This window comes from Clarias gariepinus, chromosome 16, assembly GCF_024256425.1.
Source record: "Clarias gariepinus isolate MV-2021 ecotype Netherlands chromosome 16, CGAR_prim_01v2, whole genome shotgun sequence".
Lineage (NCBI taxonomy): Eukaryota > Metazoa > Chordata > Actinopteri > Siluriformes > Clariidae > Clarias > Clarias gariepinus.
Window position 1 is genome coordinate 22281601 of NC_071115.1, and position 27427 is coordinate 22309027.

Sequence of the window (27427 nt, forward strand, 5' to 3'; positions counted from 1 at the left end):
GCTTTCAACTGAGTTTAGCTTACACTGCACGTTAAGCTTGGGTTACTGATTATTACTGGTGGCATGGTGGCTCAGTGGTTAGCACTGTCGCCTTGCACCTCCAGGGTACAGGTTCAATCCCACCTCGGGGTCTGTGTGCATGGAGTTTGCATGTTCTCCTGTACTTGCTGGTTTCCTCCCACAGTTTAAAAACATGCAGATTGTTGTTTCCAAATTGCCTGTAAGGTGTGAATGCTTACTGGAGATCCTACCACAGTTGTAAAATATAAATAAATACAATGGTAATCACCATTGCCCTCCATGGTCGCTAGCAGGACTACAGAGGATCTTAGATAAATGGACGGATGATCATTACTAATAGAAACATTTTATGCACAGAAGATTTAGCTAAATATTTAGTTTCAATTTGTTTCAGGAGAACTGTTTTAGAGACGATCAGTATTTACAAATGGTAAAAATGGTGAAATAGTGGAGCAGCCACCTCACAGCTGCACTGACCCTGGTTTGATCCTCATCTTGGGTCTCTGTTCGTTTTGTGCAAGTTCTCCATGTGGGTTTTCTTTAAGTTCTTGTAAAATTGTAGTAATTTTTTAAAAAAGAATTAATATGTGACTATTCATATGTTGAAAGTTGAAGTGCGCCCCCTGCTGGTAAACAGATTTCGGTTTATGCGTTAATATGACCAAAATAGAAGCAGCAGCTGTTCTTGTTGGACTCCGGAATTTGCTTTTGTGAAGAAGAAACGTCTCAGTGTGTTTGTCAAAACAGGAAGTCAATGTCCTATATACGTACAGAAGAGACAAACACAGAGGTAGTAGAGAAAGAACAGGAGATGTGCACCTAGGCGGCACAGCAGGCGCTAGTAAACCCCGTGACCATAGCAACGAGGAGGCGGAACCCCTTTTTTAGGCTTGTTTTGCGCCGTCGGTCACGTGACAAGACGCTGGGGGAATGGGGGCACTTCCTGTTTGCAGCGAGCTGCTGTTGTCAGTTTCAACAAAATGGCTGCTGGAGGAGCGCGAGCGAAAGCGCAGTGAACGCCTTGTGTCACTACAGATGGACGTCGCGGAGGTTCTCTCAAGCACGTACTCGCGTGGATCCGCTTACACGCTTGTCAGTGAGACGAATGCACGCTGAGAAACATTTTCCCCGTTTTGCACTTCTTTTAATCGCCTTGTCGACATGAACACGTCACTGAAACAGCGCAGAGCGTGCTGCACGCGCCGAACACACGCGCGCTGAGGCTGCGCTGAGGTTTGCGTGCTCACAAGCCGGAGCCGTCGCGTCCTCTGTTTGCACTCGCATTATTTTATTTTTGCTTTGTTTGTTTTGTTCATCCTGCAAAAAAAAAAAAAAGTAAATTCCTGAACTGGAAAAGCCAAAAGCTGTCTGTTCTACTGCAGTGTTTAAACTGGACTGTATCGCGCGCGAGCTGCGCCAGAGCGTCTGGAGTGTCAGTGCGGGTGTAGAGCGCGTCTCCGGGCCGGGACACACTCAGCACAAAACCGCCATTGCTGGACTTTGTGTGATTTAAGGTAAGCTTTGGGGAATTCCAAAAAAAAAATGACACATTTAGACCTGATTGTTAACGTACAGTTTATTTGAAATTCTTGCGCGCGTACTGGATGCGTTTTTTGTTTGGGTCATTTTTCTAAACAAATAAACGAGTTTACAAGTCCTGTTTTAGGATGCAAAATATTTGACATCATATTTTTAGACATCATTAAGGATTGATGTTATGTTACACAGTGGGTCTTATTTATACATATATACAGACTTTATATGCATGCCTGGTTCTCAACATCACATAAAAACACTCTGTTTATTTATTTATTTATTTATGTATTTAAATGCACGAGTCCACACTGCAACATCTGTTTGTAGGATCGTTTCCTTTCCACATTTAACTGTTCTTCCCTGGACTCAGACTGCTGCTTAACATGCTAAAATAAACTTGATTGACTTGATTATCTTCGATTATCTGTGGTGCGTGCTTGTAGCTTACGTCATCAGTTCACCTCAGACGTCACAACTATAAACATGTTTGAAAATTATATTAAAAAAGCAACATAATTCCACATCCATACTTTTAAAGATAAATGCATAAGATGCATGTTTGTTTAATAGAACAGCCAGTTGATTTGAGATTCTTACGCATACTTTATCAGATGCAACAAAAACGTTCATTTATGTTTGAAAATAAGGCTTCATCTTTTTTGCATAATTAATTAAGACAGAAGTGCTGTCTTTAGGTGATGTTAGATTTAAACCTAAAATGTTTATATCGCTAGAAGAAAAAGACATGTTTGCATGAATATAATTATTTAATTGTTTAATAATGAAAATACCATGCATGTTGTTTACAAATTGTTGTTTAGCTATGCGTTCACCCCCTTACTTTTTTGGACAAAGTCAGTTAGTAACGTTATGTAATTTTATCCTGATCATGGACAGGAACAATGATTAGAAATGCGAGTTATATACAAACCAATATATTTGACTTGCATCTAGACAAAACAAATGTAATTTTTATCAATTTCTACTGTAGTAAATCCATTCTATACAGTTTGGCACAGGCAAGGAAAAGCTGAAGATGTCTTCAGAAATGAAGAAATTAATAATTTCTATGTTAAAAAAGTTAACCATTAATAAACTAAGTAAAGCTTGCGACAATCTGGTGTTTTACATAAGAGAAACAGTTTTCTCTGTTATGCTTTTTGATGTTTGTAAAAAAAAAAAAAAATCTGGTATGTTTTACTGAGCATTTTGGAAGACCTGTTTTTGTTTGTTTGTTTGTTTGTTTTTTGCATGTGAAACAGTTCCTTTGTCTAAATTGTGGTCTTAGGCTCTTTATTGATATACAACCATTTTTTTGTAATATTATTTTGTTTGTTGGAAAATTAACGTTTGGAAATTTTAACGTTTTAGATTCTGAATTAATAATGTAGAACTAAGCTTTAACAAAAATCTTTGTACAACAAATGGCTAAGATTTATACACAGGACAGTATTTTACATTGACAGACACTTTACATTTATATGAGGAAATAAGCTCTGAAATAATTACAGTCAGGACCCAGTGCGTCCTGTGTGCATGTGTGGGAATTTCATAATAAATAAACACAAAATATTCCAGTGTTCGTAAAAAATAAAAAGGGCTTTTGTTTTTGTTTTGGGCTACAAAAAGATTGAGAACCACTGTTCTAGTGGTTAGCTAAATATTTTTATACATTTGGTATTAAATTAGTTACAGACACACTACTGAGCAATTCTTTTTGCCCACACACAAACACGCGCACACATTTTTGACACTAGTTATCGAGATGGCTGGAGTGAAATCCTGCTGACAAGGTCAGATGATGTGAGATCTGAGATCTTATCTCTACTGATTGTTTCTCTCTTACTTTTATTTACTTGTGGCTTGTGTGGGAATTACAGATGCCTTGTGGGAAACTTGTAAAGGCGTTTGTACAAGCTGCTGACGTGCTTTCTCCCTTTGAGAGCCCCCTGGCCTCACTGTTGGCTAGTGTGGTGCAGTAGTTGCTAATTTTGGAGGGCAGATTCGTCCCCCTTGCAGGATCAGGGGCCCCTGTCAGCGTGCAAGCGTATTAAAGAAACTGTGTATTCTCTGACGATGAAAGAGGCTTTTGGGAGAACCAGACAAAAAGAGGCCACATAATGCTCAGATTACCATACAACGCACTTTTACTGCATGCTTGTACACAGCCTTAGTAGCATTGTCAATGAATGTGCATGTGGGCTTAATACATTTGCATGTTACTGTTTGAAAAAAGACGGAAAAGTATATGTCCGTTGATGAGGCGAAGACTGCAAAGCACAATATGCTGCATCCATTGTTATTTATGTGTTTAGGTGACATTCGTTTATAGGAAAAGGAATATAAAGGAATGGTTATGGAATAAATCATCATCAAAAGCCTCATTCTACTTAAAAACCTGATCATACGATCCTGATCATACTGTGTATACGAAGTATGTGTGTGTTGTGTAAATAATACACACAGAGTTTGGACACGCCTTCTAATTCTAATGTCTTCTAATTTCTAATTCAGTAATTTCTTTCCACACTGTAAAACAATGCTGAAGGCACCCAAAATCTGCAGTAATTTTCTTTGAACAGTTAATATTGAGATGCTACTTCTGCTCTGTAAAGCCTCAATGGCTCTAAACTGAGGTGCTGTTTGTTAATTAGGGATTTCTGATGCTGGTAACTCTAAGCGAACTTCTCCTCTGCAGCAGAGGTAAGTCTTGATCTTGCTTTCCTGTCTTTATGAGAGGCAGTTTCATGGTATCATGGTGCTTGGTTTTGCAAATGCACTTGACAATATTGTTCTTGCAAGAACTATTCCAGAACAGCTGACCTGCTGAGCAAAACATAAAAATATTATGCACTTTCTACTATTAAATCCATTTTTTTGTTTGCAAACAATATTGCGCAGCTTTATTATAAAAACACTTACTAAATATATATATATTATTGTTATATATTATTATTATTTATTCAAGTATCAGATTTTATGTTGGGTTTTTTCCCCCCATCAATCAAATATTCTGCCACACATATTGAGACAAGTCTCAACATACATAAGACATGAGCTAGTTACAACACCATGGTTTCAAAGCTAGACATTTTTCCTGTTTTGGGATAAATCAGAATTATAATAGGCTTTTAATATGCTGAATTTTAATACATAGTTAGATATTTTACATTAATATGTTCTAATAATTAACACTACTAATAAAGTAATCCCTCCTATTAGCTTCCTCCATCAGTTTAATTGCACTGATGTGTGACATTTACTCACATAAATTTGATTACTGGAAGACTGATGGCGTTGCTTAGCGATGACAGTAAACATCATAGAAATAAAAATATTTTCTTTGTTTGTTTGTTTTTTATCGTTGTCTGCTGCATCATTTTCCATGTAAATGTTTTAACCTTGTTATATTTGAGTGTATCTGATATATTAACTTAGGCCAAATCAGGGGTAGCTCAGTGGTTAAGGCATTGGACTACGGTTCGGAAGATCCCAGGTTCAAACCCCACAACTACCAAGTTGCCACTGTTGGGCCCTTGAGCAAGGCCCTTAGCCCTCAACTGCTCAGATGTGTAATGAGATAAAAATGTAAGTCGCTCTGGATAAGAGCGTCTGCCAAATGCCTAAATGTAAATTTTAGCGTCCTCAGTACAGATAGATGTTTTTTTAACTGCCAGTGGTATTTCTGTTTTTGACTTGGTAGATTGTTTAGCATATGGAAATCCTGTCTAAATCTTCATGGGTGGGGCTAAACGGATGTGTTTGATTCAGAAGGAAAGTCTCACGATTGGACATAACTTCATACTCTGAATATAAAAAGGTCTGACTATTGATTATAACTCAATAGTCCAAATAATTATCAGTTCAACATTTACACTACCGCTCAAAAGTTTGGAATCACTTTCTAACTCCATGGTCGTTCCTGATTTTTTTTTTTTTTTTTTCTTTCTTATTGCTAAAGGCATCCAATATATGCAATAATCTTTTTTGAACATTTAATGTTGACGTATCTGCTACTCATGATCTGTAAAGATTTCACAACTAATCTGAGGTGCAGTTTGTTAAATGGTGATTTCTGAGGCTGGTAACTCTAAATAAACGTCTCCTCTGCAGCAGAGGGTCTTGCTTTCCCGGGACGGTCTTCATCAGAGCCAGGTTCATCATGGAGCTTGATGGACTTTGCAAATGCACTTAATAATGTTTTTGCAAGAACTATTCTAGAACAGCTGACCTCTGTGTCTTAAAATAGTTGTTGTTGTTGTTGTTACATAATGACCTAATTCCATATGTGTTGTTTCATAGTTTTAAAATCTTGAGTAATGTTTTTTTAAAATGTAGAAAATAAATCTGTAAACAAAAAAATGCAAGTAATCCCGAACTTTCGAGCGGTAGTATAAATAGGGTGGGGATGATCTTAAAATCAATCCATGTATTTTAAAAAGCGATGTCCTGAATTCATTACTCTTATTAGAGAGCCACATTTTAGCTTTTCTATTCAGCACAGTTCACATTTCACCTGCATAACTGTGGACAAAATGGTTTCATTCAGAACATAACCTTTACTTTATCCCTTCCGTCCTTCAAGCATTTCCTGAATTGTAAATGAAGTAAGGAAGGAAAGTCCCTGTGTCTCTACATAGCGGGAGTTGTGCATGCTAGGACTGCAACTAAGAGTCTATGAGCTGAATTGATAATTAAAAACATTAAAATAATTTGAATAAGAAATTCTTTTCCCCTAGCTTCCTCACACAGTTAGCGTGTTCAGATATTTTTTTTAGATGCAACTACGGACTATTTATTTAATTATTGCGAAGTTAAAACACAAGTGTGAGCTAAATGAAAACTCTGTTTACTACTACTTCAGTTTATTAATACCCTGTTTATTACTTTTTCTATTTCTTCCCTTATTTTTTACATTTGTTTGCTTTAATTGCTAAAGGTGTGACAATAAAAACAAATAAATAAATAAATATTTTTTTTTCTGTTGCGAGTTTTCCAGCGCTGCCCAAGAACCCAAATCTTCTAATAAAATGTATTTGCCTGATCCAATACCACAACCTGCCTAAAGCCATGATATCCTGGTTTAGGAAAGAGGATTAGGCCTGCCTAAAAAAATATTTCAGACTTTTTCTTTTTTGGCTAGTTTTTTTTTTATAAATGAGAAAATAGTCAGAATTCTGAGTTTAAAGTCAGACCTTGATAATTCTTTTGTTATGATGGCCCTAACCCTATGGTGGCAAACACCTTTGGAAATATCAAGGCGAAAATAAAAGGTTAATAATAACCCCTGTGGTTTAATTGTCCCTAAATGAGCTAGAAAACAAAAATTTACTCTGAATTTGTTCGAAAGCCACTCTTGCACGATTACAATATATTTATTTGCAAGCGTTATAAACACACATCCCTCAAGCAGCGAGGACTGTACACACAATGGTTATACCATCCGTTATACTGTACTGTTCATAACCTGTCCCTGTTTTGAACGTTGTTCAAATAATTATTTTTTTTATCGTTTGAAAAAGAAATCTGTAAAAATTTATCCATCCACAATCATTAGTGGATTGAAAACAAATCGCTGAGGTAGAAACTGACATTTAACAGAATGCTTTCCCAGTGTATAGCTTTTATTACATCCTTAGTTCTTGATTTTTCAGCTGTATAAGAGGTCACAGTGCTGATTGGGTGGTTTGCATGAGGCAGTTCGGCGCTGTTACTACAGTATGAGGTACAGAGTTGTAAATCGCAACTCGTGCTGCACTGTGTGCCAGCCGAGGTGCAATCTGCCTGACAGTAGAACAGATTTTCACTGTAGACTTAATTAACATGCATGGAAGACTGGCGACCTTTTCAGTGAAAACACTGACTGCACCAAGCAAAAAGAAATCCAGTGCAAAGCTGGAACATAAATGTTGTGCTAGCAAAATATTCTAAAGAAGCTAGTCAGGCTTGGTTAATATTTTTACTTGGAATATGAAGTGAGCTCCCTGCAGCTTACAGTTCAAGTGTTCAAGGTCACAAATATGATCACATTGCTCCATCAAAAACTTTGTCAGGACAGAATAAGGACCACTGACTACATTTTGCCAAGAATGGATACATATATTCATTTCATGCATTTGTTCATGTCTATTAATGCACATATGTTAGCACCCTCCTGTCAGGAGGAAAGAAGACTATTGTGCGTTTTCTCTGAACTAAATGTCGCCAACTGACCGCATCTTTTCAAACTATTCCGTCACGCACCGTTGGGGGCAGCGTAACACACTCAGCGCTGTCCACTCCTTCCGCTTGCGTGAGCTTACAGATGCCCCTGATTGTCCGTAGAGCTGTAATTAATGAGTGTACTAAATGTCTCCCATCCCACTTCGTTGAGAGAGCTTGCCCAATTAGCTCCCTCTAGACCCTCAGCTGCAAGAGGCTACAGATCGAACCAGCAATCTTAGACTCAGGCTTTCCAAAGGACTTTTGGAAATGGGTTTCATTTTTAGTCCAGTCCCTGTATCTGAATAGTTTCAGATTAGAAGAAAAATCACTTAGTAACCACTGATTAATCATTCAAGCTTAAAAAGAGGATCTTACTTAAGCCATGAACCATTGAGAAACAGGTGCAGAAGATATCAGATGATCAGGCTGGTGATTAGTATACTGGTGAAGATGAATGCTGAGTGGTTGCAGCAGACGAGAGGGGAAAATGAAGTTGCTACTGACATTGTTTTTTTAGACAAACAAATTTTTTTAAATGTTATCTTTAGGCACTTTGCAGCTGGTCAAAGTTAAACATTATTATTTTTATCAGTTTTATTTAATGTACATTTAATTTAGTATGAAGAAATAAAGGATGGCTCAAGATGTTTGCACATAACTTTACAACAAATATAGCTGCTTTAAATGAATCAGACACTTCAGGTTAGTGCTAGTACACGTGTTCCAGCATGACAATGACCCTGTGCACAAAGCAAGCTAGATGAAGACATAGTTTGTGCCATGGCCTCAACATGCCTCAGTGCAACCTGACTCCTATGCGGTAAATTAGAGAAAAATGCAGACTGCACTCCGGGCTTCCTTATCCAAATTCTGGTGGAAAGTCTTCGTACAAGAGTGGAGATACAGTATAACAGCAAAGAGAGCCTAAATCTGGAATGTGTGTTCAAAGCACATGGGGGTATCTGTCAGCTGCTCACTTTGGCCTGTATAGTATATTTTGGCATGAGGTCATTGCAAAAGGCCATTTTAGGTCATGCCACAAACTATGACTTCATTCAGCTTGCTTTGTGCACAGGATCATTGTCACGCTGGACCATGGGCCACATAGCTCCATCTTTTAACTTTATTGTGGACTGGTAATGGGTATGGGAAATCACCAGGGACACCACCCCGATACAATGTCACGATATATAACTGAATTGATTGTGTCATCTCTAACTGTTAATGTCAAGTTCAGACTTTATTTGCAGACATACATCACTGCAGAGTTAAATTCTTTATTCTTCACACATCCCAGCTTTTTTTGTTAGTAGGCTGGGATCAGACCGCAGTGTCAGTCTTTATGTGGCTAAGGGCCTTTCTCAAGGGCCCAGCAGCAGCAACCTAGCAGAGCTGACCCGCTGACCTTCCGATCTGTAACTCAGAGCCATAACACAGAGCCACCACTGCCCGTGGAGGTTAGGAGATGCCACATTTGCCTTAACATATTGTCTAAACCACTGTTGAATCAAGGCTGAAGCCTAATTGTAAATAAATAGCTTTCTACAGTTTACCTCTGTTGAGCTGTTTCATGCTATGCATTTTATTAGTTCAGTCATTTAACGGTATAACAGACATAAGTGTAGTGACCAAGCTATTTGTCGGATGGCCATGTGGTCTTTGAAGGCAATAAATCAGAAAAGCTTGTGAAAGTGCTTTTATTAGTGGCCACTTGAAAATTGGAGGCTTTTAAACCGGTGAATCTATCAAAGTGTTCTGTTTTAGTTGCTCTGCATGTAAAACAGTCGTTTTGCTCATACTAGATCAAGGCCTTGTATCCATGGCAGCATATTTTTTTTTTTACCTGAAACATCAAGGTTGCTTCTAAAACCTGCCATACTTAAAAAGAACATTCTAAGCCCTCAGTGTAAGTCGTTCTTGCTGGCACTCGTCCTCGATCACACAGCTGTTTTCCTTTTACTCTTGGCACCGTCCTGTCCTCTGCCTTTGTTCGTCGTCACGTGCGAGTTAGAGAGAGAGGATTTTGGGTTCCCCGAGGTTGGATGGTGCGTCAGCTTTACTCTTCACAAATGACAGGGAAGCAATGGCTACATAATGTGCCTTTCAGATGGAGGAGCTGCAAATTTCTTCCTCTGAGCGCTGCCGTTGCTAGTCACTGGGCTCCCTGGGGTTTGCCGCACTCTTGTTTGTATTGTAGCGCTGGCATTTTTGGCTTTGTGCCCAGAGAGAATCCACCACCACCCCCTTTCCATCTCCTCCATCTTGTGTGCATGCACCATGCTCTTCGTCTTCTCGGTTCTCACCACCTCTCGCCTTCCGATGCAATTTAGTTACAATGCTGTTCTGCTGGGGGGGGAAAAAAGAAAAGAGCGTAATGTGACACGTAAAAGTAATATTGCTGTTAATCTGTCGTTTGTGATGATTGTGGCTTCCGAAAGTGCTATTACAGTTAGACTAATCCTTAAGCTCTGGAAGCTGTGCTCATGTAAATGGCTTGGAGATTGCTTCATGAGTGCACCAATGCTGATAGAACATAAGCTGCAAAATGAATCAAATCAGGATATTAGCTTCTATAGTTATTCAGCTGTGAAAGGCTGATTTAATGCATATATATATAAAATAATATTCTTCTGTAACACAATCAAGAGCTATGTGTTTGCAGAGAGTTAAATAAAGATGGGGCAAAACGTGTTGAATTGCAGCTTCACACACACACACACTTCAACATAAAAAATATAAGCCTTATACAGGTGTATAACTTTTCATATTAAAGTTGTTGTGTCTAAATATAGTGCCCATATGGGTTATTGGATTGTTCTTATTTGCCACTGGATTAATTCTTAAGTAATGTATCAGGAATAAACCACGATGTGTGCCATCATGGAAAAATAATCAGTCAGTAGGGCGGTGTGATTTTATTAAAGTATGTACTTATCAGTTTATTATTACACGCTTAATATTGTGAAACATCTGTCATCACTTCATATAACTTTATGGCTGCTATTATTATTTGTTCCCTCTCTCAGCTACTTTTTTTTTTTTTTTTTTTTGCTTTTTAAAGCCCAGCTCAAGATGTTGGAGAGAAAACACACACACAAACGCACACACACAAAGCATTAAATGTCCTGGATATTGTGTCAGCAAAACTGGAGACACTTACCAACAAATAACAACAATGCTACATCATTAAATAAGATCACGTTTTTTAATCTGTTTACTATTAAACTTGGGTTATGTTACCTTATCTGTTTCTAGAAATAATAGTATTATAGTCTGTGTTAAAAAAAAACGCAAAACTGAGATATCACGGACAACAGACTGTGTGCGCATTTGTCCCTGAGTAACTATCAGTGCATGAGTAAGAGTGATGGTGCATGATCACTTCTAATGTGTTGTACATTTAATGTTTGATTCACACCAGGTGGTGGTGTACAGTCTATTGCCCTGCAAAAGCACTCTCTACTGCACTGAGATAAGAGCAGCCTGCCGCTCAGACCACTTTGCTGAGAGGGTGGGAGTGGTCACTCTCTTTTTACAGCACTGAATGCTGAAGAAATGGCATCGTTACAAAGACTGGACACAGTGGAATTCCACAGAGAACACTGGTCTGGCCATCATGTCTGTTTCCAGTCAGTACTATAAACCCCTCTCCCTCAAAGAGCCGCTTTATCTCGGACTTTTCTCGTTTAAGCTCTCAGTCCAAGCCAACTAACTAACACGGGTATTTCTAGGACCTGGAAGTGACTTCAGTGATCTAATTAGTGTTTGGGAGAAACTGTTCCCATAAATAGACCCATAAAAATCTGTGCATACTTTTCTTAACCGCAGTGTGCTTTAATCTTTGAGTACTATGCAAGTTATTGTGCAGTTGCATAGATGTTAAATGCTCAACGCTTAACTGGCTCCCTGGAAGCCCCACCCACTTACTACCATCTAACATAGGTGAAGGATTTCCTGGTATATGCTAAGTGCATGCATGCTTTAGGTACACTGCCTGGCCAAAAAAAAAAAGCTCTCTAAAAAAATTTTGTTGGACCCCTTTAGCTTTTCACCTTTTACGGTCAGCAACCTTAAGGCACAAGTTGCGTTAACTCTTCTAGATCCTGAAGAATACTGACAATGTCATGCTGGAATATGCCCATGCCATCTAAACTCAATACATGTGATAACCTGGTCATTTAGTACATTCATTTACATTTACAATTAGGCATTTGGCAGACGCTCTTATCCAGAGCGACTTACAAAAGGTGCTTTAAAGTTTACATCATTGGATACATACTTACACTGGGTTAACTAGGCTAATAACTAAGTGCCATTAGTCCAACACAACTGGGAAAAGTTTTTTTTTTCTCTCTCTCTCTTCCTTGATTAATCTCACTAACAAGTGGTTTTCCTGCGACCACACAGTTTTTTTTTTTTTTTTTACTGCCAATCCCGAGTGTTTTCATCAAATCGTGTGTGTGGAAGGGCTCTTATTTTACTATTACACAAACCTGTGATTTCTACTATTTAACTATGTTTAAGTAATTTTTGACCACACTTATTTCTGATTTTTTTTCTGATCACATCAGGGCTGTAGGTATCAAATATGTTCAATTCAATTTTATTTATATAGCGCTTTTAACAATAGTTATTGTCTCAAAGCAGCTTCACAAAAACAAAAGAAATTCGTTAAAAAAAAAAAAATAATTAATAATAATAATAATAATAATAATAATAATAAATTGTGTATGTGTAAGTAGATAATAATAATAATGAATGAATAAAATTTCTCTGATGAGCAAGCCAAGGGTGACGTGCCTGAGATGGCAATAGGAAGAAACCTTGAGAGGAACCAGACTCAACAGGGAACCCATCCTCATTTGGGTGAAAATATTTTTATTTTATTTTACTTTATTCTGTTGTTTCTTAATTTTTAACTTTGGACTGTCCACTTGCTGCCGTGGCAAAACAAATTTCCCACTTGTGGGACTAATAAAGGTTTATCTTATCTTAACAGATAGAGATGATATAACATCATGTGTGTTATGTAGCTAAAAGTACAATATAACAGAAATTCTTTAAATTAACATGAAGTCCAGTTCAGCACAGGGATCAATGGGAGCACAGGAGCAGTATGTGTAGCTCCAACCATAATAAGGCAGAATCCAGCTGGAGCTGGTCCTTCTCTGGATGCCTCAGGATCCTCACAGGGTTGGCCTTTGTCTACTGAAGCTGGTACAATCTCCAGATGCCTCGGGATGGGTAGAAAAGTACAGAACAGATGGAGAGAATTAGCGTAGTTGCCATTCAGGATAGATGTACTGAAGTATGAAGTTATGGGATGAGTTACGTGTGGGCCAGATTAAAGAGATGCGTCTTAAGTCTACTTTTAAACTGGGAAACCGTGTCTGCTCCCCGAACACTGTCTAGAAGGCTATTCCAAAGCTTTGGAGCTAAATATGAAAAAGCCCTACCCCCTTTTGTTGATTTTGAAATTCTGGGAATTACAAGAAGTCCAGAGTTTTGTGATCTTAAGGAGCGTGGTGGACCTCTAAACTGAACAGGTAGCCAGTGCAGGGATGGTATTATTGGGGTTATATGATCATATTTTCTGGATCTAGTGAAAACCCTGGCGGCTGCATTTTGGACTAACTGAAGCTTGTTTATTGAGGATGCAGGACAACCACCTAGTAATGCATTACAAAAGTCCAGTCTGGAGGTCATGAATGCATAAACTAGCTTTTCTGCATCAGATACGGATAAGATGCTCCTAAGTTTGGCAATATTTCTAAGATGGAAAAAGGCTGTTTGTGTGATATTGGAAATATGATTTTCAAAGGACAAGTTACTGTCTAATATTACGCCCAGGTCTTTTACTGTTGAGCTAGTAGTAACAGTACATCCTTCTAAACGCAGGCTGAATTGTGAAAGCTGTTGTGTGGGTTGGGGTTAGGGTTAGGGTTATTAGGGTTAGGGCCGATAAGTAATATCTCTGTCTTGTCTGAGTTTAGTAAAAGAAAGTTATTGGTTATCCAATCTTTTATGTCCTGGACACACTCGGTTAATCTAGACAACTTGGGTATTTCGTCTGGTTTTGTTGAGATATATAATTGTGTATCATCAGCATAACAATGGAAACTAATCCCATGTCTTCTAATGATGTTACCTAAGGGAAGCATGTATATTGAGAACAGCAGAGTTTGCATACCATGATATGTCAGTAATCTAGTATTCTACCAAAAATTTAATTAATTAATCGAGTAATCTGATAAAATGTACTGTTGCTTAATTAAAATATATGAGAAACAAAAATACAGCATTTTATCAATGCATTGAATTTACCTTTGAGTTTCAATTGAAGGCACTCTGAGTAGTGTAGCGGATGCTTTGTGTTCAGATCCTGTAGCATGGACGACGTGCTATTATGTTATGCAAACTTGATCTTGCAATGGACACATGACGTACAGTAGTATTTTTTTTTTCTTTTTAATATAAAATGATCCCAAACCCTGGACAATTTCAGTCATTTTCTTTTGCTGTTTTTTTCTTCTCCTGGCTTGCAGATATTTTTAGCGCTTTCTTACATTTTGCAGCCTGCAAGAGAACGCGGCATCAAATCAATACACAGCTAACTGTTTGCGTCTCCTTCTGCTTTGTGCTACGTAAGCGCTTGTTTTCCGTCGGGGTTTGCTGGCGGCTTGCATCCGGAAGCACGCTGTGTCACGGCAAACAAATAATTGCGCAAAAAAATAACACAAGCTTTTAAAATTAATTAAAAGAAGCTTCGAGGCATAAGGTTTTTCCTCAATCGTTTTTTTAATCGAGTTACTCGAGGAATCGTTTCAGCCCTGGATCACATCTCTTCCGGGAAATTGATTATTGAGCACAATCCTTCCAGGTAATCATAAAGCATTAAACCTACTTGCACTTACTTAAATGCAACTTTTTGGGGGGTAGTGTACATCACTCTCAAGATTAGGTTTCATAGTACACACCGGAAACATCCCCTCGCTACCTTTAGGGTGGATTTACACGATTCCATGTTCAAACCTGTCCTGTTAAAGTCAAAGTCCTGTTCATTTTCAATGGGGAGACATCACATGTAGTCAGACGTGCTCGTTGCATCAGTTCTCTCAGGTACAAGCAATCGAATCATGTTATGCAAATGTTCAGAGGGTGTGGCATTGGCAGCCTTAACCAGCCAAATGTCTGTATGCGAGCACAGCGCGGGGTGGTTCATAGCGGTCAAAAAAGCATGAAAGAGAAGATGTAGAAACAGTGGCAAATCCGGTATGCATTCATTTGGTTGTGGAGTTTTTGTTTTTTCTGTGTAATTCCTAGCATGAGCTGGCAGGACACTTCACTTCGTGTGTGTGTGTGTAATAAAATGTTTGTTTTTTTGCAAGATATGTACTTTTTTTCCCACCTCCCCAGAAGTTAAGAGAGGAACATTTCTTATAGGACTCCAGTTTATATATAAGGATTAACAGAATGGCATCAAACAAATCATGACCATAAAGAAAATTAGGAAATAATCCTTGTTCAAAGGTTTGCATGCTTTTAGTTCTTTATATTGTGTATTGCCCCCTTTGGTATCAGTGATCGGATGCAGTCTCTTGTAATAATTGTGCATGAGGTTTTTAATTCTCTCCTGTTGTATCGTTGCCCACTTCTTGGCAAAATCCCTCCAGTTCCTGGAAATGTTTTTGTTGTCTTTCATGAACTACACATTTAAGATCTACATTTTTTTTTTTGGTCAATAGTGGCTTAATGATAAGGAGACTGCGATGGCCACGCCAGAGCCATCAACTTTACCTGCTGTAACCATTGGAGGATCAACATGGCCTTTTGCTTTGGATCTTTGTCATGTTGGTACTTCCACAAGCGTCCCATGTGCAGCTTTCATGCAGTAGAATACAAATTATCTGACAGTATTTTCTGATAACCTGCTGTACCTAACTTCCCCGTGCCACTGGAGCTCACACAGGCCCAAATACATAAGAGATCCACCATCATGGTTTACACTGGGGATGGTATACTTTTCACTGTAGGCTTTGTTGATTCCTCTCCAAATCTTTATGATTGTGTAAAGACAAGCCTCACAGCTTCTGAGCAGAGTCATTTGAGGTGACTAAAGTTTAATTTTATTTAAATTTTAGTCACTTCAAATGCCTCTGCTCCAGAGGCTGTAAGGCTTGTCTAGGTGTGGTCTAGTGTGCTGCAAGCGGACCTTTTAGTGGCATGGGCGCAGTGAATGCTTTCTCCTGGCAACTTGACCTTGCTGGTCATTTGTGTTCAAGTACCTCCGTATTGTGCTTCTTGAAACACCACCACCACTTTTTTCCAGAGCAGCCTGGATTTTTCTCTAAAGTTATTTGTCTGTTTTTTTTTTTTGCGTCCTGTACAATTTTTTTTGCGGTAGTGGATGAAATCTTTCTTGGTACCTGACCATGGCTTAGTATTAACAGAGCCTCTCATTTTCCAGCTCTTTATCGGAGTTTGAAAGGTACTGACTAGCATTTTCAAGTGTTTTAAACTTTTGTACAGTATCCAGCCAAGTCAATATATCATCTCACGAGCTGGGAAACTCACTGACTATTTATGCACAGACTACAATCGCAGCAAGTCACAGGTCTTTAAAGAATACACAGTCTATAATAGATGATACGCAATGCTTATTTACTCGCTCTGCATAAAGTGTTGAATCAATCTAAACGCGCAACAATATACTTGGTTGCATAGGATACATTGAATATAATCGAGAGACATCAATGAAAGAATAACTTTCAGTTACTCACAATCAAAGACAAATGCAGCAAAATAACTTCACAATGTGATTGGTTGTTGACCTGACAGTCTAGTTCTGATGCACGCTCCAGCAAGAAAATTTAAAGGCTACTCCAAATGTAAGCACAAATGGACTGTATACTCCCACACGAGTGTGACCTGCTTACCGGTGAGCATTTACAGCACTTGGCCGTGTGAATGCAGTCTTAGGCCGTTTTCTCACTGGGGTCCGGGAACCATTTCAGAGCACACCTCGTTTATTTTTGTCTGTGAGCATGCAATTCGTTCCGGGACCAATTCCATAAGTGTTCTCTGGAACGAGTGATCATGCTCAGTTCAGCGATACTGAAGTAAGGAAAAGGTAAATAATAGGATAAAAACCATCCAGTGTGATCGAGTCTGAATCCCTCGACACCACCTGCCTCCATCTTCCGAACCGGACAGCGTGGAGCCCGGTCCAGCAGAGAGCCTGCGAGCGAGCGGTAAGTTGAAATTGTTAGTCCCATATTATCACGACATCTCCTGGGAATTGTCTGTGAATTTTGTGGAGACAATAAGATGTACAGGATGATCCTTTCACATAAGCTTACAACAAAGTTAACTTTGAATGCTCATTCTCTCTGCTTACTTTAAGGCCCCGGATCATTTCCCTGTTCAAAAGAGTAGAATGTGATGAACTCAAGTGTTGTACTTATGTAGCTATTAGAGTTACAGGTACTTACTCATTTTATGTATAACCTTTATGTATATACTCCAGCACATCTCAGAGACACTTAGGAATTATTATTGAGATGCTGGTAATCCACATAAGCTCCACACACAATTTCAGGTGATTGCTGTGACGAATTTGGATGTTGGAAGCTGTTACTGTATGGTTGCAACTTTCAGCAAATTTCTTGCATTTATACTTTCTTGCAGACAGGTACTGGAGGAAACACAGACTCTGACAGTAGCACAAAACCAACTAACAACAGAAGAAAGAGGAAAAACCTGACCTTGCAAGAGCAGGAGACTCTTGTTGCCTTGATGAAATCTCACATTTGGATGGAGGAGTGCTGACTACAGATACAGAGGAAGGAACATCAAGAGATCTGTTAAATTAAATATAAGTTTAATAATAATTGTGTATATATATATATACAGTCATGTGAAAAAATTAGGACACCCTTTGAAAGCATGTGGTTTTTTGTAACATTTTTAATAAATGGTTATTTCATCTCCGTTTCAACAATACAGATAGATTAAAGTAATCCAACTAAACAAAGAAAACTGAAGAAAAGTCTTTTCAAGATCTTCTGTAAATGTCATTCTACAAAAATGCCTATTCTAACTGAGGAAAAAGATAGGACACCCTCACATGTATTCCCTCTTAAATTGGCTCAGATCTCACACAGGTATATCACACCAGGTGCACATAATTAGTAGATCGTTACTCTGCATGTTGAATGAGGCTTGCCCTATTTAAACCTCAGACATTTAGTTTGGTGTGCTCCTGACTGTTGAAGTGAGAGTGAGCACCATGGTGAGAACAAAAGAGCTGTCAGAGGACTTCAGAAAAAAGATTGTAGCAGCCTATGAGTCTGGGAAGGGATTTAAAAAGATCTCAAAAGATTTTGAAATCAGCCATTCCACTGTCCGGAAGATAGTCTACAAGTGGAGGGCTTTCAAAACAACTGCCAACATGCCCAGGACTGGTCGCCCCAGCAAGTTCACCCCAAGAGCAGACCGCAAGATGCTAAAAGAGGTCTCCAAAAACCCTAAAGTGTCATCTCGAGAACTACAGCAGGCTCTGACTACTGTTGATGTAGAAGTACATGCCTCTACAATCAGAAAGAGACTGTACAAGTTTAACTTGCATGGGAGGTGTGCAAGGAGGAAACCTTTGCTTTCCAAGAGAAACATCGAGGCCAGACTGACATTTGCCAGAGATAAAGTTGACAAAGACCAGGACTTCTGGAATAATGTTCTTTGGACAGATGAGTCCAAAATTGAATTATTTGGACACAACAGCAGAGGACATGTTTGGCGTAAACCAAACACAGCATTCCAAGAAAAGAACCTCATACCAACTGTGAAGCATGGAGGTGGAAGTGTCATGGTTTGGGGCTGCTTTGCTGCAGCAGGACCTGGTCAGCTCACCATCATAGAATCCACGATGAATTCTACTGTGTATCAGAAGGTGCTTGAAGAACATGTGAGACCATCAGTTAGAAAATTAAAGCTGAAGCGGAACTGGACCATGCAACATGACAATGACCCAAAACATACTAGTAAATCAACCAAAGATTGGCTGAAAAAGAAGAAATGGAGAGTCCTGGAATGGCCAAGTCAAAGTCCAGATTTGAATCCCATTGAGATGCTGTGGGGTGACTTGAAAAGGGCTGTACGCGCAAGAAACCCCTCAAACATCTCACAGCTGAAAAAGTTCTGCATTGAGGAGTGGGGTAAAATTTCCTCAGACCGATGTCGAAGACTGGTAGATGGCTACAAGAACCGTCTCACTGCAGTTATTTCAGCCAAAGGAGGTAACACTCGCTATTAGGGGCAAGGGTGTCCTATCTTTTTCCTCAGTTAGAATAGGCATTTTTGTAGAATGACATTTACAGAAGATCTTGAAAAGACTTTTCTTCAGTTTTCTTTGTTTAGTTGGATTACTTTAATCTATCTGTATTGTTGAAACGGAGATGAAATAACCATTTATTAAAAATGTTACAAAAAACCACATGCTTTCAAAGGGTGTCCTAATTTTTTCACATGACTGTATATATAGATATGTTTTACTTGAATATTTTTTTAATAAAACATTTTGCACTCTAACCAGTATTTTGTCTCTGTTCCAAATCACCCACATTCATCTGGGATTTTACAGTATCCATTTATTTTCAAAAATACAGTATAAACACACTGCACACAAAACATGTTAAACACAAGACATTGGTGCATGGTGAGGTTTCAGGTTTAATAGTTTTAGCACATCCGGCAAGTTTGAAAAGCTACACATAACAAGGTTAGGCAAAAACTGCACAAGCATCTCTTATAGGAATGTTGTCTTCTTGATGGGAGAATTTAGCAGCCATTCCTGGACTCTCCAGGTCACAAACTATTTTAAATGTATTGTGAGAAATCGTGCTCGGGAACAGAAAGGAACAATCGTTTCCATTGAGAAAACGCCCTTAATGTCTAGGCAACACACATACAACTACTCAGCGAGTGAGGAAGTGATCAAGAGTTTTTTTTTTTTTTTTTTTTTTTTTTTACAACCAAAAATGTATTGTTATAACAAGATGGTTTTTACATTTAAAGATGATATTTTCAAATCAGAACATGAAATTATCATTTTAGATTATTTCAAGGTGTTATTAGCTTGAAGAATTGTAAAAAGATCATTTGTAGTTTTTCTTCTAATTCTTACTTGGCAGCAATGTGCTTTAGTGTGCTACCAATACACAACCACATAAAACCAGTGATTTTACCCTACAGCATACATTTCAAAATGTAGCTTTGCTTTGTGTGGTCGCTTTCTATTTATCAAAGCTTGAAAAAGGTTAAGAATCTTTGATTAATTTCTAAGCTACTTATTTGCCTTCAAACACACAAGCTAAATCGGATTACACTGCCAGTACCACGATCAAGCACCAGATATGTGTGTCGACTGCCAGGCGCCAGTGCTGTAAAAACGAGCCAAAATCATAAAAACAAGAAATATAGACATCAGTTTGTATTCATTGGAGATGCCATCAAAAAGAGTGCTTTATTTTGTCTGAAAAAAAAAGAAAATTGCAATATTTTGTCTTGCACCCCAAATAATTCTTATTTGGAGCGCTCATTTATATGGTATATACTGTATGGGATATACAAATTTAAAACCTTTTCTAGTTCAGTATGAAGTTGTGCACGGTTCTAATCCTGTGTTCTTTTTCCAGATATTAGATACATTCATGACAAAGTTTTTTTTTTAAGATGATGGTGTTTAATTTCTATAAACACATTCTGCACAGTGATTATTCACATTAACAGGGAGTAGTGTTAATTGTAAAAGGTCACCATTAAACTTGGGAATCAAATTATTTTGCCCTTGAACACATGCAAATATATTAATAAAATTGACTAAAGATCGCACTCCTTTGACTTTGCATACCAGTTTTCTGAATAAAAAAAAAAGGTGCATCATATTTTAGGTTGGTTATATTTGGGGCTGCACATGATTATGAATTAAGCTGCAATATTTAACTATTAAAACTATTATAACTATTAACTATTAAAACAACCATTTTTTTATTCAGAGGTCTTTTATCCAGGTTAACAGCAAAAAGTGACTAAAGAGGATGTTTACCAATTTTTATTACTTAAAAAAAAAAAAGTTAAATGATTGCCACCTCCACATTAATTCTCAGCTATGTGCATATTACCTGTAATAAATAGCAGCATATTACATATATATAATTGCACATATTACATATATTTTGTTTTTATGCATTTTAATTGTGCAGCTCTAATTTAACTCATAAGCTAATTAAAAAACCTGATCTTACAATAAATGTGTTGCTTCCGAAAAAGAACAACTGTTCTCTGTAGACAATGTAAGGTGTAAAGGTGAATAATTTTGGAAGAACTGAATTACCCCCATGGGGTCAGTTTCTCATCTAGCCTTGTTTGTATCATAGACTTTCTCAAGATTGCTTGGTAGACAGATATAATTTAGAGTTATCTCATGATTCCTTGTAGCTGCAGGTGAAATGCAAAGCATGAGAGAGAGCACACATTTAAAGTAAAATTTTGTTCACAGTTTTATTTCCAGTTTTTATTTAGATATTGTTTTTTTTATTCACTATAGTTTTTTCAAAAGTGCCCTTTAAATGAATAAATATGTAAATATTATATATATAAAATCATGCAGGCATGATTTTCATGTTTGATTTTACAAGATTTATATAAGTAAAATGATTGCTCTTAAAAACAGTCAGGGCAAAAATGTTCATAAACTAATAATAATTTTCTGTATGCTGTATCTGTTGTTGGTGCCAAGCAGAGGAGAAACGGATTTATTTTTATTTTATGTATTTTATGTCTTTAAGTAAAATACGTTCTAGTAAATCAGACTGGCTTAGTATAAAAGTGTTCAAACTTCATTTGTGCATTTTTGACCAGTTAAATTTGTCGCAGCTCTATTTGCTTATGGAAAGATCTTTATATATATATATATATATATATATATATATATATATATATATAATTTTGTATAGCACAGTTTTTAAGTTTTCCAGTGCGTTCTTCATAGTCTTGTTTGTAGAAAACAGGTTTTAACATTTGTACATAATCTCAAAAAATAGGCTGAATCTGTGCAGAATGAGGCCGAAGGATTTACAGATGCAGTATATCTACTAACATGTAATATCACTTTTTAGAAGTTAACATTTCTCCAAGTGACTTATTTCTCCTATACCATGGCGTTTTGCCAAAAAAATAATAAAATATAATTCAGAATGGATTTACTTTTTAAAAAAAAAATTAAGAAAACTTTCAAATGTTATATGGTCTAAAATTAACAATTTCCCTAAAATATACATTTTGCAGAAAATATGAACAATAACTTAAGTTACACAGCATTTCATTGCTTATTATCTGTGATAAATATAGCTGTCTGAGATGAATCCAACAATAAACACTGGAACTACTGAATCAAATCAAATGAAAACTCACACTCCAAAAAAATTCTAACATTAACGTGCTAGTTTTGATTCACCGCTCTTTTAGAAATATTTGTGAAATAGTTATTAACCACAAAGTCATCTGGTGTAAAGACTTTTTCAAATATGATCAATGAATAATCAATTAGACTGGAGCCTTTAACAGAGCAATGCTGTAATTAGGAGTGGGGGATATGATCTGTCTGGGAAACTGTCATTACCTGGATAGCTATACCAATATTATATAAAAAAGAAGAAGGGATAATTGCAAAAGAAGAATAAAAAAATTGTGTATGAGACAAAATTGTAATTTATGATTATGATAAAGTATTATATACTAGCTCACTGTGTATATATTATAGTTTCTATTAACCAGCGCTGTTGGTATTGTAGTTCTGTATGTATTAACTTTATTATATAGTTTAGTATGGAGTCTTATTAGCTTTTGTTCGTTCTGGAGCACCTCTTGAGCCCATTTTGCACCAGGTCACAGCAGTGCACTGTAAGAAAATCCCCATTGTGGCACTGCTTTATCCCTATATTCACTTTAATACCAGTGTACCCTCCAGCCCTTGGTATAATAGTCCTGAATTATCTGTTTGAGCAAAGTGTGCAATTAATATATTGTTAGTGCTGAGCAGGTACTTGGTCGCTTTATTAGTGAGTAATATAGAAAGATATTTCTTATTAAGTTAGCCAATTTGTTAATTAGTTTAAACACACTTTGTTTATTGCATATGCTATTTTTAGCACCTGTGTGGTTTTTCTGTTGGATGTGCTCCAAGTGGATCTTTAGCTTTAGTGTTTAAACTCTTCCCGTCCTGTTCTTGTTGAATATCAGTTATTGACTTGTGTTTGGGACACATTAATCATTTGCACATTTTCTCTCCTCTCTCTCCCTCCTTTTTTTTTGGCAGTTGGGAGACGAAGCAAAAAACAAGAGAAGAAAAACGTTTGATGGAAGAAAAGAAAAAGAAAAAGCAAGAAGAAAAGAAGAAAAAGGAAGCTGCTCTGAAAAAGGTGAGGGGTGATTTTCTTCGCCGTGGAATCGGAGTAAAGTATGTTGACTTTAGCACCTCCTACATCCTCTCGCTGCTTACGCAGAAGGGGGATTTCCACCCGCCATCTTTGCAGTCACTCCATATTACATGCCCAAAAGGGTTGAACCCTGCAAGCCCTTGATTCTCAGTTTGCTATGAATGAGATGAGGGTTCAACTTGAGGTATCAAACTATTTCAAATGTATTGTTATTGGGGATCTCATCATAATACACTGCTTCCAACGTAGCTGAGGAAACAGTTCCCAAATAAAATTGGCCCACCGTATGTGATGCTAAATGTAAATATGCAAAGATAATTTGTTTTGAGATTCAGAGAGTGTTTTAATTGCACTCTGTATAATAGTGACGAGACTCGCCAGTCACCACCCGATGCAATATTATCACGATACTTAGATGCTGATTCGATTGATATTGCGATTCTGTAGGTTTCACAATGTTATACATTTTCCAATTCAATATTAAATTTTTTTTTTGATTGTGTTACAATTTTAATACCTTAAAACTTTAAAAATGGTCATAACTCGAAACTGTTTTGCCTTAGCTTTATTTACCGGCTTTACAACTGAATTGAACATAAGTAAGTTAATGCAGCTCATTTCTTATAGCATCAGTTTTATCACTTAAAAACGAAAAATTTACTTTAAAAAAATGTTTACCTTTATTGAAACAAAAAGCTATGTTTATACTGGGCAGCAATCAATATATCAATGTCATCCACCATAATTATTATTCCTAAACAAACTTGGCAAATAACATACTCCTACCACACAAGATGCTAGTGTGTGAAAAGCCTCCAAAGTATTGAGCGTGTGTTGAGCAACTGCAAGCACAGTGCAGGCAGCACTTCTAACGTGCTTGTTTCGAGATTACATAGCGCATGCAGTGTTTCAAGACTGCTGTAAGTGTGTGTAATGAGTGGGTTTCGAGACGCATTTGCTTGCAGCGCAGATCTCAGGCTTTTTAATGCGCACAGTGTTTGATATTGTAACGCCATAAAAATGCTTTTCTGTTGCCTCTCTCAGAAGCTTGTGCACTCGGCACAGAATCATTTATGTCTCAGGCTGGTTGTTCATGGCTAGTCAAGGTGCAGAATCGCCCAATTCTGGTCATTGGCCGATCAAACAGTGCATCTCTAATATAGATATAATAAATAATTTTGGATTCTGCTTTTGTAGTCAATATAACAATATGTAAATCTGCACACAATCACGATTTATAACTCAATCAATTTTCACTTATCTACTGTATAATTTTATAGCTTTTAAGTAATTAAATCAAACTTGCAATTTAATCATTATAATAATAGCCTGATTTATTTCAACAAAGAATTTTGTCTTTGTTGAAATTCTGTAGTACAGTAGTTGTCGAAACAATGTTGCGGATTTATTTTTTTAGTGGATGTTATAGAAAACCTCACTGATGTGAAGAAGCTTTGCTGTATTTGAAATGATCCATGATACATTAGAGACCATTTAACCACAAATGGCCTCTTAAGATGTTCTGCCCTTACTGGAGTTTCTTAGCACTGTGGAAAGATGTCTAATGTCCAAGTGTGCCCTCCTGAAAGCCTCCGTAGCCTCCCGAGTCTGTATGCCGTTATTTAACTGAGTTTGGCAGCTTTTTTATTTGATGCTCCTTGACATTATTTAACACATTAGTTACCACAAACAAACCGTGAAAAACTAACAATCTTGAAACACTTGTATTGCTTGTATTCCTTAAATAGTAAACCAACTACACATAATCAGAACCCTGTTTTTCTTTTCCCCACTTAGACAAAAGTACCTTTTTAAACAAGTAAATTTTTTGAACATGTATATGATCAGCATGGACAGATTATGTTAAATAAAAACTATATATATATATTTATTATCTCCACTGTGTTGGCAATTGATATTGATCCTTAGTTGGTCGATCTGACATAGTGTCCGTTTCTGATTCCAAATCTGTTCACACTTTTGCAACTATTTAGGTAAACTTATCTAAAATTGCTTTAACTGATCTAAAATTGCTTTGAATTACTTGATCATACTTTGAATTATTATGAGTTTTTTAATATTATTGCACCTGCTGCTTCTCTTTTTAACTTTATGGCCAGCTGATGCAATACTGCCACCTACTGGACTGGAGTGTGGCAGAGAATTGGCAATTGATGACACAGGTTGCACAGAATTTCAATGTTCATTAAATAGTTTTAGTAGGTTTTTTTAGGAAAAGGTAATTCACATGCAAGCGAGAATGAATTGTAAATATATTAAAAGGTAATTGCACTTTTCTCAGCACTTTGTATCCAAGTGAGAAACAATCACGCCAAGGAGCATCAGCTATTTTTTAAAAGCTGTAAAATTTTAAAACCTCAGTTTTGTGAACCATATTATTCATGGCCATGTAAAATCTTATGGCATTGGTGATGCTTTTTTCAAAGGCATTTTATTCAGTCAAAAGCATTTGTTCTGTCTACGCCAGCTTCCCATGGTATCTGAATTCTTTCTTAGGGGTTTAACAAATTTTCCTTGACATGCCATTTTTTTCTTTGCATCTTGCACAAGCCACTGCTTGCAGCTCGTCATATTGTGTAAAATTTCAGCCTTTCCTTATAACTGATGTTAAATTTGTTAGACGCTAGGTTCTGTGTTGTCAGCCATGCCACCTTCATGCCAAGAAAACGTAGGCTGGAGAAACACCTACTCTTCTTATTTTTTATTTTTTTATGGGGTTTCTTTGTAAGTTTGTCAGAGCAAGTAGCAGGGATAAAAAAAACACCAGTCACATCCCGATGCGATATCACAATACCTGGGGGAGGATTCAATTTAAAATTGCGGTTTCACAATTTTTATAATAATATTTGATATAACATTTTTTCCTTTTTTTTTTTTCATTTATTATAAGTTGAATGATTAATTTAATATAGTTTGTTCCTTATACAATTAGTTTTCTCACTTAAAAAAAATCAAAGGTAGCATTTAAATACAATTTAACTTCAAATACGAGAGTTAAACATTAAACTTAAAATTCACCAAACAAGCTACATTTTTACTGAGCAGCATGTATTAAACTTGGCAAATATTTCACTCCTACCACACGGGATGGCAGTGTGTAAATAGTTCAGAGTGCACCACCTGTAGCCGTTTTACCTCCTCAAATGCCTCCAATGTCTCAAAAGTCAACTTGACAGTGAGCGCACGGGTTCGCGGCTACGAGCACACAGGCAAGTGTGGCTTCTAACATGGGTTTCTAACGCATGCGATTTTTAAAACATTTGCGGTTGCTCTGTTTTGAGACTTGTATAAGCAAGTTCAAAAAGTGGGTTTGAGACTTCTTTGCTCAGAGTTTGGAGAAAAAGGCCAATCAGAGGTTTAACGTTTAAGAGCAAGCTATAAATTCATGTTTTTAATTCCGTTTTTTCAATAATGTTGTGCTTGATTAATTGATTGGCTAAAAGCAGGCTTCTTTCGTAGTCACTTTTGAAACGTAATTTTTAAGTAACAGTGAGATTAATGTTGTAAATAAATGTAGGTAGTGATTTGAATTTGGTGGCCCATCCTCCTAATCTGCTTCCAATCTTTCTTCACAGGCTGCTGAACAGGAAACCAAAGGTGAGTTCTCATCTTGTGTTCTTCAACTCTAAAAGTTTTAGTTTAATGCAAATCGACTTTAGAACTCGGACACAAACAATGTGGGTGTAGTTTATTCCTCTTGAAAGAAGTCAGTGAAACGCATTTAACATTATTGCGCAAAGTTATAATTAGTGTCAATTTAGTAATGAATGTTTTTTGACTCCCAGTTTTGAGCTCTGTCGTCTCCCTAAATAACAGCACTAGATGATTTAATTTGCTAACAAAGGCCTGAAGCATGCAATTAGAAATCTTTACAGAAAAAGAATATAAGAAGAACCAAACAGTGATCTTTACTCGTCAGTGTGAGATAGCATGTCAGTGAGGAAATAAACTGTAGTGATGAAACTAAAGTGGTTCACTAATCAATAGGTCAGGGAACCACCAGGGACCAACCAACACGATATTATGACAATACCGATTCAGTTTGTGTTGCGATTTTGTTAGTATATTGTTTTTATAAATATCACAATTTAATTATAATGTACAAACTGTAAATTTGGCCTGTCTGTCGGTTAAAAATATTTGTGGAAAAA

At 37.1% G+C, this 27427-nt stretch overlaps 1 protein-coding gene across 2 annotated transcripts in view; it reads left to right on the forward strand.

Annotated features, from left to right (window-relative positions):
• The first annotated feature begins 874 nt into the window (after positions 1 to 874).
• Positions 875 to 27427, forward strand: part of tnrc6c1 (trinucleotide repeat containing adaptor 6C1) — an 81622-nt gene continuing 55069 nt past the window's right edge. The window contains exons 1-3 of one of the 2 annotated variants that reach the window (XM_053515163.1): positions 875 to 1535; positions 23135 to 23237; positions 26852 to 26873. In XM_053515163.1, the coding sequence (XP_053371138.1) occupies positions 23175 to 23237; positions 26852 to 26873 (85 nt within the window). In that variant the 5' untranslated portion in view covers positions 875 to 1535; positions 23135 to 23174. The remainder of the gene's footprint in view (positions 1536 to 23134; positions 23238 to 26851; positions 26874 to 27427) is intronic. The other variant, XM_053515162.1, reaches the window with a different exon arrangement.